Raw genomic sequence first — 15,802 nt, 5'->3', positions numbered from 1 at the left:
TTTCATAAATATATATCCATAAGTGATGAGGTCCTTCTTACCTGCCGTTTTGCCTGAAGAACTGGTCCTCAAATTCACGCAGGTTCTTTCGGATTCTTTTCTTCTCTTCGCGAGCTTCCTGGAGCTGTTCCACCAGTTCTTGACTTTGTGTGGAAAAGAAGGATGTTGTTAAGCTCTTTTACACTCAGCAAATGGTGTCTTAGTTAGAGCACCCAGTAGTTGTGGTACTGCCACTACAAAATATCTTTTACATCACTTATCCTCTTGCATTCTTTCTGATCGTGAAGAGATCCAGGCGATGGTGTTTAGATTACAATTCAGCTCTAAATTGTGTTCTTCATTTATTTATTTTATTCATTCTTAAATGTTAAGCAAGAATATCAAAGATATGACGTTCCTTTGTAACTGAAAAGATGGATAATCACCTGTCTACACACACGGAGAAGCAGCAATAGTTCTAAAGCTGCATTTTTCAGGACTTGCCTGGGTTTTAGTTTGGTGCCTCCAATGGTCAGGGTTAGGGTTTCTTGGACGATCTCATTAGCTGGTCAATCCAGCCAAAGTAGCAAACTTAATTTCTAACTGTTATTAACTTTGTGTAAAAATTTTCTGACCAATATTGTAACAATAAATTTTCCATTATTTTCTATAAAGGCTAAAAATAGTGGCCTATTTTTTTTGGCCACTTTTTCTCACTTGAGGCTCTGAATGCAATATGCCAGACTGCCAGTTAGATGTGGTTGTGTTGTATACACCACATGGATGTTTAGTAGCTGCTGCTTCATGTAATTCATCTACAGGCAGTTCACAAGCTCCATGTTTTAGGACATTTAAAATAAATAACATTTAAATAAAAAATTGAAAAACTGCAGTTCATTCAAATTACAGATTTGATACATCAAAAATAAGTTCTATTTGGCATGTAAATAATAAAAAAATAGTCATTAAATACAGACCCCAAAATGAACATTAAATCATTCAGATGCATCAAAAACTGTTTAAAGTTGGAGTTAAGTAGACTTTCATTTCAGCACCACACAACAAGTTAACACCAACTCTAGACAGCAGTGGGTGCAAGTCTAAAGCTACATCATGTCCTGAATCTGCAGGTCTAGACTTCCTGCTGCTCTGTAGGTCTGATGGATTCTCAATCGATGTGTTTTGCAGAGTTGTGGTAGAAAGCACACCTCTTTCTAAAAACACTTACATGGTGGCTGCATGCAAGTTGGACAGCCTCATGTCTGTGCTGTTCTTCGAGGGTGACAGCTCATCTACGGGTGAGATAAAACCATCTACTTCATCATCCAAGTGGTCCAGAAACCCTAGTGTGCTCAGCTCTGGACGGACTGTCAACTGTGTCCTATTGTCATCTTCATCTGAGCCATCCTCTTCCTCCTGTACACACACAATACATGCCTGCTTAGTTACATGAATATAAAAGCTAGTTCAAGTCGGGATCTTCAGGTAGACTCCACCTCCATGCAGGATTCAGAGGATCAAGGCTTTGATTTCATCAGAGCTTTTGTTAGAAGAGGCAAAGACTGTTCACCACATCTCTAGTGATTCTGTAGCAGGACCAAAGGTGAGATCTATCTACACTCTCATTTGCACATGCTCAGAACATCACAGCAATGTTAAAGCATTGAGAATATTATTGAGCTCAAAGTGAATTTAAATTTTTTTTCTTACAAAAAAAAAAAAAAAACATGCACCAAAAAACAAGCGTCTGCCTCAGTTTGATCAGAACTTCAACCAGTGAAATCACACAACACTCCCAAATCAAATTCAGCTACTGATTTGGAATAGTCATCTGACAGATCACACCCAAAATCAACAGGCTGCGACAGGGACTGGTTAATTGGAGGGGTGGGCGGGGATAGGCAGGGCAGTCAGGTTTCCGATTGGTTGAGTAGCAGCTCTTCACCTGGTTGTGGTCGAAGAAGAGAGCAGGAACCCCCTCGATAATAGGCTGCAGCTGAGGGCCTCTGCGCTTGCTGGAGGGAGAGCCCTGCTGGGGGTTCATATGGAAATTACTGCTTACAATACTGACCTCAGGACAGCTAACACACAGCTCAATCTAGCTTCAGAACCACTAAACTGATGCAGGAGTCTTCAGTGATGCCCTTCTAAAGCATGTAGCTCTGCTGCTGCATTACTCCAGTTTATATAATCAGTATTCAGATTGTTATATAATGAACATGCATCTATAATACAGATTACATGTTATATAATCAAAAGGTTTTTAAATATAAATTCACAAATCTACACTGTAATCAACCTAGTGTAACTGAAAAGTCTGTTTTCAAGCTGCAGTGGAATATGAATTTCTGTAGATATACAAGATATGAAAACTTAATCCTCAAGAGATGAGACTCTGTACACGGCAGGGCTTGCTAAAAGATTTGAAATGTGTATGTGCATGTACATATGTTGCTGATGTTGCTGTTTAAGTCCAGATAAGGTCCTTTCCCTGTCACTCCTGAGCTCTTTAAGAGCAGAAGATCTACTGAGCTGCCAAAGCTGGGCTTAGCGCTGCTAACACTACCATCACACCAACACCGCTGTGAGAGCAAACACTTACTTATGCTAACCGTGCTAGTGATATTTCCTATCGTGGGTCCAACACAGCAGCTAATGCTGCAATGCTAATTCTTAGTCACACCATTGACATTGATGCTGCTAGTTTTGCTGCCAAGCGTGTCATGACAGGCTGTGGCTAGCTTGCTAACTCTGCCAATGCTAACTCACAAAGGTCAGCTAATGTGGCAAAGCAGCTGGATATGACTTCCCTGCACTGAGGCCCTGGAGTAATAACCCAGCACGTGGATGAATGGAGCGCTCAGGGTGGAAAAAGGAGAAGGAATGTGTACTTACAATGACTGGGATGGTGGACGCTCTGCACAGGATTTGCTTGACGAGGCGGTATCTGTCGTAGAGCGGCTTCATGATTTGTCTCTCAGTCTTGGTGATCTTGAAAAAGGAAAAAGACAGCGAAAGAGAGAGAGAAAAGGAGAGAGGGAGAAAAACCTTGTTAAAACACTGCTGGACAGAGCTCCTCTCAGGCTGATAGATGGACACTGCAGTGTAGTTTGCAGCTGACCTATATTTTCTCCCATCAAATCCAGTGAGTTTTTTTCTTCTGGATGTGACTCAGTGGCTGTAAAAACGTGGGCCATTTCATAAACTGAGATGAATGATGGAGGTTTAAAGTGAGACCAGCTGTATTCCACTCTGATCATACACTGCAGGGCTGATGTAGAAGATATTACAGAGGCCCAGTTAAGCTGAGTTCAGTAAAAAAATTGCATGAGCCAAATGCCTTCTGGCATCCTGAATGGCCTTGAGCATGAAATAGCACTGGAAGATCTTCTGCAGAGCTTCTAAAGATCAGCCTTGGCAATGTGTTGAGGGCATACAGTCAAACAGACTATATCTGTGCATTCAGTGAGCTACTCCTACACACAAACTGCTTTGAAGCATTACTCACTCTCCACTGGCAATCTAGGGCAAGCAGAAGAGACTTTAATGCACTTGTTGGGAAATCTGGGCCAAAGACAGGTTTGAGGAGAGTTATTGACAATACTGCCACACCTGCAATCATGTGGCCACACTCACCGGTCTCCCATGGATGTTCTCATAATACAGCAGAGCTTTCTGGAGAGCTACTTTCTCTGCAGCAATTTGTTCTCGGGTCATATCCTGAAAAACAGAGGTATTTCAGTTACCAAACTGAATTATTTATCATAATCTTAAACACGCCACTAAGCTTATTTTTTTTTTGTGAAAAGTCGTAATATTTAAAACAAGAGCTCGCTCAGTTTCGGAGCAGCAAGTTGGAGACATTTCAACAATTAATTTAATATGAATATGCATTTGGGTTCTTTCTTTATACTGAATCTTAATGATGTTTTTGGGCCTGTAGTGTCTCAAGTAAACATGGAATGCTGCTAGAACAGTAAGCTTAATTTTGAACTTGAGAAAATAGCAGTTTTATCTGTGACTTGGTAAATCTGAAAAGGCTGTATTATTTGGAACTCATTAACAGCCTTATGCGCTTTACCTCCATTACAGGTTTAAGCAGTCCATTTCTGTTACTTTGTAATGCCATCCATTTTTTTCTTATTTTAAAAAATCTCTTATTAAGGCAGTTTTTTACCGTTACAGAATTGTCTTAATTTTTTAACAAGAAAAAATATTATCTAAACCTGTAGCTCTGAAACATCCTCATGCTCTGCAACTTGCCTTGATGTCCTCGGGCCGTCCAACCTCGACTCGTTTCTCTTGCAGTTTGCTCATTACCGACTCCAGTGTGCTCTCCACCGGGGGCTTTGGTGCCTTGACCTCAGGGGTTTTCTTCTCCAGCTGTGAACCAAAGCTCTTGGGCAGTGTGTTGCTGCGTTGTCGGGGCAAAGGACTCAGGTCCTCCTCTGACTTCAGCAATTTGTGCTCTGTGAGAGAAGCAGATGGGAGATGAATTGATTGGCTTCCAAGCCAGGTTCTTGACAGCTATGCTCACTGTTAATAGCTTAAACGCCAAGCTTTTTATTCAGCCTTCATTAAGACTAATTATCCAGCAATGCATTACTCAGTAACTACTAAGTCTGGTTCCTCCAATTGGTCCTTTAAGTGTAGGTATTTAATCTTCTTTTTATTTCCTTTCTTATTATAAGCAAATAAATAAATAAATAAACAAACAAAAATAAAACCCCTGACACAGGCTGTTTATGGCTGTTGGAGAATCTGAAATGTAACTAATGATGTCTGAGACTCTGAAAGGCGTTTGTGTTTGCATGCATATTCCTTTTTTTCTCGTTTGTTAAACAAAAACGTCATGAGTGTTGGATTAGCATGACTTACAAGACGCTAATCATGCTAATCACTTTTTTCCTTCCTTCTTGGTGCTTTAGACGTTTCAGGCATACCTTTGAGGTCTTTGCGAAGTTTGGCCAGTTCATTCATCCACCTCAGGACCTCGGGGTTGGCAGCTTTGTCACTGTGTGAGGGCTGGAGAGAGTAAACACAGCGCTCATTATTGTTGGTGCAGAGAGCAGGAAATAAACTCACCAGGGGCCATTTTGAAGGGCCAGTTATGGCATCCATTTTGATTTTCCCTCAAGCTTATCACATTATTATATCTTTCTAAAAATCTTTTGACAGGTATTTCATGTTGTCTTAAGGAACTGTTTTATTTTGTTTTATTTGTAATATGTTCTACTGCATCCCACTCACCCTGTATTTCCGATCTTCCTCAAACTTCTCCTCGTACTTGCGGATCTTCTTCTTGAGGTTGTGGATCTTTTTTGAGAGCTGTGCTGAGGTGAGCTCCTCACGTTCATCATCGCACGAGCCCAGTGAAGAACTCCGCCGCCGGCTGAGCAAAACAGACAATAATTAAACCATTACACTTAAATCCTCACAGCCACTCAACCTCAACAGCATCAACATACTGATCATCAGATTACTTGTGTGTTAGATAGACATATTCTAAAAAACCTTTCAACAAAATACCATGAAATAAACTATGCCAGAATGATCGCTGTTGCTGGATACAGTTTTAGCTCACAATGATGGATAGGAATAATCTATTATTAGTGCTCCTACTGCCAGACTGTTAGCATTTCAACCAAGAAACTCTTAAATTGGTTAGTTTTAGGTTGTACAACAACAGAGAATTTCGAAGAGCAACAAAGTGGAACAATTAAAATGTCTGTATTTAATAATTAACAAAACATTAACAATGTATGTAGACCCTAACTATGGTAACTACATAGCTTGAGTATTCATTTCATAGTAGTCATTGATCAGTAAGCTTTAAGATTAATAATTCATTAATAAGCCTGCAGTTTAAAAGTTATTTCATGAAGACAGTTTTGGGGCCTCTGTAGTTTTCTGGTGTAATGAGATCAGAGCCAGGCCTTTTCTCATTGTCTCACCTGATGAAAGAGTGTGCGTTGGGCGGTGAGGGGGGCACCTCTGTGTCCTCCAGGTACTGCTGAGAGTTGCCATAGGCGTAGAAGCGCGGGGACAGCATGGGATCTGAATCTGCCTCCAGCAGCTGTCGAATCAGTCTGCCCCCAGCGTGTGGTGAGAGACGGGCCTCCTCACGGTCCATGCTCTCCCTTTGCCATGACGAGTAGGCGGGCACTGGTTCTGTTAACAGCAATAAAAACAAAACACATACACATATTGAAACATTGGTATCTCTCAGATATATATAGGTGGTCAAGGAAAAAAGACATTGTTTAATATAAAGTTGCGATTACTGCATCTCAAAAAATGGTCAGCAACAGAAGGATAAGAGAAAGAGAGTCTGAGCAGCTCTTGGGTTCAAAAGGTTGAGTATTGACTGATGTCCACTAAATTGACCTAGCAGACACAAAACACACACAGACTCATGCTGAGATATATGACCTTTGGAACCTGCCACGCATTCATGGTTAAACAGGTAGTAAAGGCTTTTTGGGACTGCAAATGTCTGGACAGCCACCAAACAAAAATATGTGGTTTAATATTTAAACTTTTTAATTATTAGCTTTCAACCTAGTTTTTCCAAGGTGAAAACTTCTAATTTTAGGCTCAGGGTTAATAATGACTGAATAATATCAGTTAACTCAAGCATGCGATTCCTGAAAGACAGTAAAAGCAAAATGTATGAGAACAAAATACTCCAAGTTGTTTTTTTATACACTGCAGAGCAGTTGCCAAGAAACAACTTGCTGCATTGCCAAGACTGCAGCAAGGATGCAAGGTCATTTCAAAGCATGGATAAATAAACAAATGCCCACGTGTGTCAGGCTTAGCATCACAGTCAAAGGGAGTGGACAGGCGATAAGGGGTGTGAGATTAAGTGAGATTTTGAACTATCCTACAGGTTTTAGGGCATTTTTTGTCTATGCATGACCTGTCACTGCTAATGGTTTTGCACTGAGCACTAACAATTAAGATGAAGCACTAAATCACTGCTTTTTGTTTGGGACCCATTGTTGTGTTACAGATTAATATACCCCAACATGTGTTATAAGATAGCCTTTACTTAAGAAACCCATAAAGTTCACTAACAGCTCTGTGCCATTGTCAACTTAAATGAAGTATACATCATTCTGCCTTGTTAGATGTTAGACGTCTGTGTGGTTGCCAGGCAGCATGGAAAGGCCACTGCAGAGGGATGGGTTTGGCTCGGGCAGGTTTATCTCTAAAGTAGGCCTCTAATACACTTACCCTCATAATAACTCTGCTGGAAAACACTTTTGAAATCAAGGAAAGGGCTGCTAAAGAAGGGTGAATCTAATAGAAACAAAGACAAGAGGACAAACAAACGAAATGAGAATCAGTGAGAAAATAGCAAAGAAAATGAACAGAAGAGAAAAGATGAGTCAAATAAGTACTGACTTTTTGCCTTCCCTCTAGAAGGAAATGGGCAGTGTGAGGCGAGAATATCGAAAAAGAGGAAACTATACTGATTCGGCATGAAAGAGATGTAATGGATGACTAATAGAAATATATCTGATTGTTTATCCCATTGCAGTGGGTCACTGCAAACAGCTTTGGCACTGGCCACACTGGGACAAAGGTTTCACCCCCCTTCCCACTCCACCCGTCCACTTTAAAAAGCTCATGTCTCATCTGCTGTCTGTACAGCCTCTCTCCAGGGGTCCCTTGCCTTCAGAGTGAAAGAAAGCTTCTGTTGTTCCCATTTTCCCCCTAATGCTGGACTTCAAAGCTAATGAGTGAGAATCAGGCCCATGGTATACATATACACTCTATCCCTGCACTTGATCCCTGGTCATGAACCTATTATACTATTTTAAAACAGAGCAAAACTCCTCTGCTGAGTTTCACAGTTCAGAAACATTTCAAATTCAATCAACCAATCAATTCAAATCACAATATCTTCTACTTACAAACACAAAGGTAGTACGAAAGTTTTGAATCTTCATGTTCTACAAAATTTCTCCAGTTCTCTGAGCTATGAGTGAGAAATAATTATTTAAAAAATTACACCATCCTTTAAACTATGTGATCACTGTCCTTTGTGACCACTGGTGATAACTGTGACTATTAAGAGTTAATATTCATGTAAATTGATGCACAGACGTTCAGCCTGTACCACTTCCACACGCACATCTCAATCTGGAGACACAACCATACATCACCTCCGCTGCAGGGTAGAAATACGTCACACCAAACATTCAAGCAATCTCTGCACACCCCTGGCAATAGAGCACTGCAGTTTCTTATCATAATTTCTCAGAGTGTACCTTTAGAAAAGGTAACTTTAGAAATCCGCCTATACCCCATGCATTCTGTGGTCTGGTAAAAAGCTCATAAAACAGATATAGCATGTAGCTAAGGCTGCCAGCCCTTGAGCCAGGAATTAGCAGCTCTATTAAGTTAAAGGGTAAATGTGACTCAACCTGGCAACCCTCCCAGTTGGGTCAGCTCTGGGAGACGTTGGGTTGGGAGATAGTGGCTCTGTCTCTGCCAGGCTGAAGAAGGAGAGAGAGACGGTTGAATGTTCACATTATTTCGACTAGATTTGCATTACCACTGTTACGGTGGAGAAGGCATTTGTGTGTGTGTGTATGTGTGTGTGTGAGTGTGTGTCCGCATGTTTCTGCACGCCTGTAACTGGCAGTCTCGTAGGAAAGCAGCAAGAATCAAGGAAGGAAGCTGACTGTTTTTTCACGTACACATATCCAGATGGTATTGTAGTCCCATAGCAACAGCCTGCCTTACTGAGATTGATCAGAACACATTTCGGCTCTAGGTTTGTCTGTTTCCACGGTGATAATAAAACCAGGAAGCTGCTGCATGCTCACTGTTGCTGCCCACCTCTAAACAAACTTCAGGCCCAATATTGTCCTATATATTGACTCTGCATCTGCAATAGATCATTCTGGAGATGGCATGGTACCACTTGCTCCTCTCCTGTACCGATACTGATATCTTCTGATAGTGATCTATTTTCTTTTAAAATGACTAAGCTTTAAAACAAGCTGTTTTCAAGAATGTTAAATTACTAAGCTTTAAAAGCTGTGTGAATCAAGAAGAGCATCTAATAGCATTGGGAAACATTAGTACTGGCAGACTGTGGTCTGAAAGTATTTAATAATATCTGCTGCTGTATTTACGAAACGTTCAGGCAACGCTGTGCTACTGTGGTAATATGCCTGCATTTAGCCCCAATTTCTATATTTTATAAATATTATGGTGGCATCAGCAGAATGTACACAGAAAATCTTGGTTATCGACCCAAAATTCAAATATCAGTAGGAATTCCCCTTCTAAAAGTACACTATTATGCCCAAACTACTTAAAAATAATATCATACAGTGTGAGCGTGAGGCATTTGAGGTTTTATTTGTTACAGCATTGGACTGGTCCATACTCAGCAATACCAATATGCCATCTGTAGAGGTTTCTGATCTGCACAAATTATTTAAAAGTCTAACCATTCTTAATATCCTGCTGTACATATTAATACATTCTGCAAACCAAAAATAACTGAAATATTCCTTGTAGAAAATAAAACAATAAAACCTATGAAATAATGCCACAAACGCCATGAACAAAATGAGTGAAATACAACGTCTAAGAAATAAAATGACAAAATCAAGAAACACAACAGAGAACATAATGATGGCCTATGGATATACAGTATATGCAGTCGTAAGCAATAAATGACCTGAGAAGGAGGAAAAACAAGAAGGCAACTGGAACCTCACATGATACTACAGCACTCTCATTAAAATGCCCACAGGGTCTCTAATGCAGGCTCCTTCCCCCAGATCAGAAGCAAGTTCACCATCAAACACAGCCTTCAGCCATCAGTGCTGCAACCAGTGGCTGCTCACAGCTCTAATCTTTCCCACCCAGAATGCAACAAGCTTTCACCAGTTACCACATTACAGTAAACTGCTGCATCTACAATTTAAGCATAAACACTCAACGCAGAGAAAATAATCTTAAGGCAAAATAGTTTTGTATCACACAAATAAAATCCTCAAAATCTTTCACCTAAAGCAACTTAGGCTGTGGTTCTGTTCGTCACCAACATGAGATAACAACAAAAGTGGGAGCAGCAGGCTTGCAGCTGCCACCCATGTGCTGAGGGAGGGAAAAGGAGAGAGGGAGAGAAGACAAAAAGGGAAGGAGAAACAGTGGGGGAGAAAGAGGCTAAATTCTAAATGACTCCCTATTCGACATAGATTGCAACGTTTGGGTGCAGAAGGTATTATTTCATGACCTACAGGCCCCCTGTATAGGGAGGAGGGAGTCATTTGCGACTGAGCCATGGAGAGAGAGAGAGAGAGAGAGAGAGAGAGAGACGGACTAGACACCAAATGGCTCCCTATTGTATATTATAGTGTATTATTAGAAGGCACTATATAGGGAGGAGGGAGTCAAATTGTGATTCAGCCAAAACAGAAAAAGAGATAGTCACTCACCTCCCCAGTTGCTGTCCTCCGTTAGAGCGGACAGGTCCAGTCGTGGGACGTCCTCGCAGCCATCTGAAGGCTCCGGGCTGCTGAGAGCCTCCTGGATCTTCATGGCGGACGCCTGTATGCGGGAAAAGAGCGAGGGATGAGTGCTGAATAGAGCACGGAATAAAGCGCAGCAGGAGCTGTGCACTCCTTAAGTTGAGTTGTGCTCTGCCTCCTCCTGCCCCAGCCTACCCCAGGGCAGTGCGGGAGGTGGGGTGGGTGGAGCCTAGAGCGCCGAACCCCTGTATTTTGATTGGCTGTGTTGGGTAAAAAATAAATAAATAAATAAAAAGGAAAAAGAAAAAATATCCTCCCATCTGCCTTTTGGAGTGAGGGTGTGTATCACCCCCTTACCACACACACACACACACTCACACACACACACACACATAGTCGCTCCAGTGCTTCCCCGTACTTGTTTGTCTCAGTAGCTGGGGAAGGAGGAAGGGAGGGAGAGGGGCGGAGAGAGGGAAAAGGGCGTAGAAAGAAAAGGTGGGGGAGGGGGTGCAAAGAAAGAACAGCCGGAGCACGCAGGGCACGCTGAGCACGCAGGCAGACTGACAGGAACTTCTGTTATTGCAGGCGACACCGCACAGCCGCAGCAGCCAATTTTATTCTGCTTTTCTTCTGGTTTTACCGTTTTGGATATTCTCTCTTACTTTCTCCTCATCTACACACATCCATGTCTCCTTTTGATGTTTCTTCCTCTGGCAGGCATGTAATCCCTTTAGCTGCTCACACGTAGACCGTGCATGCTGGACTTTTCTTATTGCACACATTGCTGTTTTCATGCACACTCACTCACGTGCATGTACACTGCTCATCACAAGTGTGGGGACACTCAGCTTTTCAACATACAAATTTCTAATACAAATAAACATTTTCTTGATCAGTTTGTAATAACTTATACCAAAGACAAACCAGGTTTGTACATAGCTGTGACAGTATTTTTGCCAGTGCTACCTTACAAATAATGCCAAAGCTTTCACACTGTATCCTCCTGCTGTGATGTCAGCACTCAAATCTTTCACTTATTTAAACCACTCTGTGGAACTCCAATATGTGCTTTTAACAATAGCTTGGAAAGGAAAAACTGTCAAATTATTATTTAGGCAAAACCTGCTCTTCATACCAAAGAAGACACTGGGATGAACATCAAGCTAACCCTAACCCTAACCCAAAAGTATTAACACATAACTTTATGTTTTTCTCTTACAACATTTTTCAAAAGGAGAAATCTCTGCAAGGTGTCTCCAACACACACTCCCCCACACATATGCACACGCATGCAAACACCCACACACACACTTCTGATGCTGGGCTGGGGTTATTTTTGGAGCAGATTGGGGCTTTGCAGTAAAAGGAACGCCCCCTATAACTCCCCGCCCCCTTTGCATTGCTGAAAGGATGACAACAAGTTCCAGTTAGAGCTCCATTACCATCAGCACCAAGCAGCGCTCTGACTACAACTGCTATTACTGATACTACAGCACACAAAGTCCTCACGCTAATACTGACGGATTTTTAAGAGCAGCTTAGATGCTCTAGTGTTATTACTAACACATTATTTAAGGCAACACATGCTATTTGGCAGATCCGTGTTGGAAGACCACAGCAGTTTTTAACAAACTTGCCCCATTGAGGTCTATAATTGCCACACTGCTGGAATTACAGTGAGGTTTGTCATTTATTTTGCCAACCCAAACAAGTGAAGGGGGAGACTTTTAGGCTTCCCAGCAGGAAAAGTGCAAGAACTCACGACCACACAAGAATAGAGCAAGGCCAACACTCGCACAATGTACAGCCATAATAATATACTCCAGATCTCAAAGCACTTTGGAATAAATGTACAAAAACAAAGACAAGACAATGTACAAAGAGGTAAAATGAGCAAACCAATGTATTCAAAACAATATCTAGGGTTGTTACTTTCATTTAGTTTTAGGCCAAAACTTTAAAAGTACTGTGAAATAATGTCTCAGACATTACGCTAGGTACTCATAACCATTTCATGTAATAACTTTTCATGTAACTCTTCTATTTGGGTGTTTGGCTCCCACCACCACTGGGAACACCTCTGACTTCTCCAGAATGGAGTATTTCACACCAAACCACTCTGAATGACTTTATTTTCATCTTAGCCTTTTAATTATCTAAAATTTTTGAAAACCTGGTGGAGTTTCCCTTTAAGAATAAAAATATAATTTTTAAGCTTTCAAAAAAACATTTTGTATCCTTAATGTTCTACTGCTTAAATTTTCTACTGTTTGAATTTCTTAAACCTGAATTTTGTACTATGTGATTTTTTACTTTTCAAAAGGGTAAATTCAGACTAAGTGTGGTCACATATATAAAATACAGATAAAAAAGTACAACAACTTGTGAAAGTTTTTTCTGAAAGTTTTTTCAGGTTCATGTTCTGGTGATTCTGATTTAACTGTATATGCCATCAAAAAATGTAGACACCACTGTCATACAAACACCATACAGTTCGAGTATTTCTGGCTATCTTCCATTAACATCCCAAAAAAATCTAAAAGGTAATACAGTAAATGCATGTAACAGGTTTATTAGGCTTGTTAAGAGACAGCAGATGGATTTCTTAAATTCGATTCCATCATCATACAAACTGCCAACTAATCACTGAAGAAGATAAAATTAAATTTTTTTTTTAATATAAATTGGGTATTCAAGGTTTATCAAGTAATTGTGTCAGCCCTACACAATATGAAAAATATATTCACATGCTTCCATAAAAAGATACTGCTTTAAGACGTATTAAAAAGTCCAGACATCTGCTACTGAGATGCTGAGATGGAGCTGGTTCCACAAATCTGGAAGAACAGAGGCAAACGCTTAGTCTTGTTTTAGAAACAGTTAGCAACCCAGCAAACCAAGATAAACGAGGTGGACAGAAAGGAGTCAATATTTCAGATAAATATAGAGGGCAGCTGTGAATTAAATGAAATGTTACAGGGGATTTACTGAAAATGGTCCAGTCTTTCATTATCACTGCTCTAGGAGCAGATTTTCCTCTTCAGGGCCCAGTGCTAAGAGACTGCAGCAGAGCCCCAGTGAATCCTCTTTTATAGAGAGTGAGTAATGCCCAAAGGCCAGCTGCTGCTGCCGCTGTGGACAGGAGACCCGACCCCAGCTTCAGCAACGGAAACCTCCCACGCGCTTTACTCTCACTGTTTACTTCTACACAACATTTGGTTCTCATTAAGACTCTCACACACACATACACACATCCTCACATGCTCACACACAATCAAATCACACAAATCACATCAAACCAGCCAATAAACAAACAGCCATTTGTAAGCAGTAAAACCGCTCAATCAAGCAATTTCCATGTTTATTTTATATTTTATTTCCCACCAAAAACTCATACATGTTAAGATCGTAATCTAAACATGACGAAGGAAGAGGACGGTCCCATAAAAACATGTGCTCTAGTTCATAATGTAAGACAGCTAAAACCAAACAAAGTCACTGAACACGGCTCTTTTAGATTTTGGATTCCAATCTAATCATGCAAGCCCTACAATGTCTTAATTCAGACACAGTTGTTGGCTCACAGATTCATTCTTGATCAGGCAATACAGGAGGATAGATGTGTCCTGCAGAGTCAACTGAATAAATGAAAAGGGTACATGATGTTCTGTACAGGGAAACCCCTCCCCCAGGTTTTAGGAGTCCTAAAACAGGTCAAGCACCAGTCTTTTTGTGCAGAATTTTCTATTACCTGAATGTTTTAAACATGCATTCCTTTTAACTATAATGTTTTGACCTGATTTTTGTATAACTAAAATTTTTAAACCTGAATTTTCAAGTAGTTTTCAAGTGTTTTAAATTTGAATTTTGTAATGCTGAATTTTCAAAACATTTCTTCTAACTTGATTTTTTTAAACTGAATTTTCTATTGCCTGCATTTTTTAACAAGAACTTGCAAATGAAGTGAATTCAGTCCCTGTGTTTTTACATATCAGTAAATTTCAATAACTATTTTTTTTCTTTCAAGCATCTTGAATTTAGGTTTGAGTCCTTGTGAATCTGAATTAACTCCACATGCCAAGAAATTAATGCAAAAGGCATTTTCATGCAAGTCTTTCAGAGCTCAAGCATTTCTGGCTAATTTCCATCAACCTTCAGTGCCTGTAGCTGCCAATAATTGGAAACACTTGAGTTTGGCTATTCAAAAGGCCAATCTGCATCCCTCACATGATACCCTTATGAGAAAACAACCACAAAGAGTAATACAATTAAGGGCAATCAACAGTAAACAACTATTAATCACTTAATCCACTTACGTTGACGTTGTTAATACAAGATGAAAACACTTTTAAGCATGTCAACTTGTAAAGACGAGGTTAAAGCTGAATGAATCAATGCTGAAGTGACGCTGTTTTAGCTGAGTGTTACAGCATGCTTTTCTGCTGCAGCGCAATGGAGGCCATTCCAGTTACATAATCACCAGTAGCCCAGCTCCGCAGGTGGGCTGGTCTAATAACTGCTTACAGTCTCAAACTGTATGGTCTCATATATGCATGCACACACACACACACACACACACACTTATGAATACACACATACTTATACACAAACACAGGATTTATGGGGATAAGGGTGGACAAATGCACACAGCTAGACAACTGTGTCTATGTGTGTTCCCATCCTATAAGGCCGTACTCAATATATTCTAATCTGGGATTTTCAGTTCATCCACCAAGGCCAAAATACAGTGGAGAGATGATTTAACCTAATAAAAAACAACAATGGATTTACTGTTAATCCAAGAAAAACAAATAAGAAGTGTTTCTTTCTACACATTAATACTTTTATTGGAGATTCTCAGTCCAAATTCCTTACTTGTAATTGTCTATGTCTTTACACAGCAATAAGTTGCATCTCAATTCTAGTGGATGTGTCTCTCACAATGAGAGCTTTGTAAACATTTTTAGTTGTTTTAAGTGTTTTTTCTAAAGAAATTGTTTTAAGACGCAGGTGGTTTAGCTTGTTTCAATAAATAATGCTTGAAAAAAGCAAAATGATCTGCCAATAGAGTAAGACAATTTCACTAGATGAAATGACTTTAAACAGTAAAATAAAAGGTAAAATAATCCTTATACCATCTTACAACGAGAAGCATTAGCTATATTGACCAGATTAAAGCTTTCCTTTGCCAAGATATCATTTTTTGCAGCGTAAGAATGAGACTCAGATAAGATTCTGATATCAAGTGTTACCTTCCCTCTGTGGCAGTACAGCCCAACGGACTGCTGCATGCTAATGCACTGTGAACATATGCAAAGCCA

General features: G+C 40.2%; 1 protein-coding gene across 4 annotated transcripts in view; it reads right to left on the bottom strand.

The window, feature by feature from the left end:
• fam13a (family with sequence similarity 13 member A) overlaps positions 1 to 15,802 on the bottom strand; it is an 81,491-nt gene that overhangs the window by 1,777 nt on the left and 63,912 nt on the right. For 2 of the 4 annotated variants that reach the window (XM_037538348.1, XM_017720478.2), the window contains 10 exons: positions 10,449 to 10,560; positions 5,934 to 6,150; positions 5,230 to 5,371; positions 4,923 to 5,004; positions 4,243 to 4,448; positions 3,616 to 3,699; positions 2,875 to 2,970; positions 1,925 to 2,011; positions 1,208 to 1,395; positions 42 to 143 (listed from right to left, as the gene is read on the bottom strand). In XM_037538348.1, coding sequence (XP_037394245.1) covers positions 42 to 143; positions 1,208 to 1,395; positions 1,925 to 2,011; positions 2,875 to 2,970; positions 3,616 to 3,699; positions 4,243 to 4,448; positions 4,923 to 5,004; positions 5,230 to 5,371; positions 5,934 to 6,150; positions 10,449 to 10,560 — 1,316 coding nt within the window. The remainder of the gene's footprint in view (positions 1 to 41; positions 144 to 1,207; positions 1,396 to 1,924; positions 2,012 to 2,874; positions 2,971 to 3,615; positions 3,700 to 4,242; positions 4,449 to 4,922; positions 5,005 to 5,229; positions 5,372 to 5,933; positions 6,151 to 10,448; positions 10,561 to 15,802) is intronic. The other 2 variants (XM_017720479.2, XM_017720482.2) reach the window with 2 other exon arrangements.

Source organism: Pygocentrus nattereri, chromosome 5 (assembly GCF_015220715.1).
Source record: "Pygocentrus nattereri isolate fPygNat1 chromosome 5, fPygNat1.pri, whole genome shotgun sequence".
NCBI classification, from domain to species: domain Eukaryota; kingdom Metazoa; phylum Chordata; class Actinopteri; order Characiformes; family Serrasalmidae; genus Pygocentrus; species Pygocentrus nattereri.
Note: the sequence above shows the minus strand (reverse complement) of the source record. Positions and strands in the feature narration are given on the sequence as shown.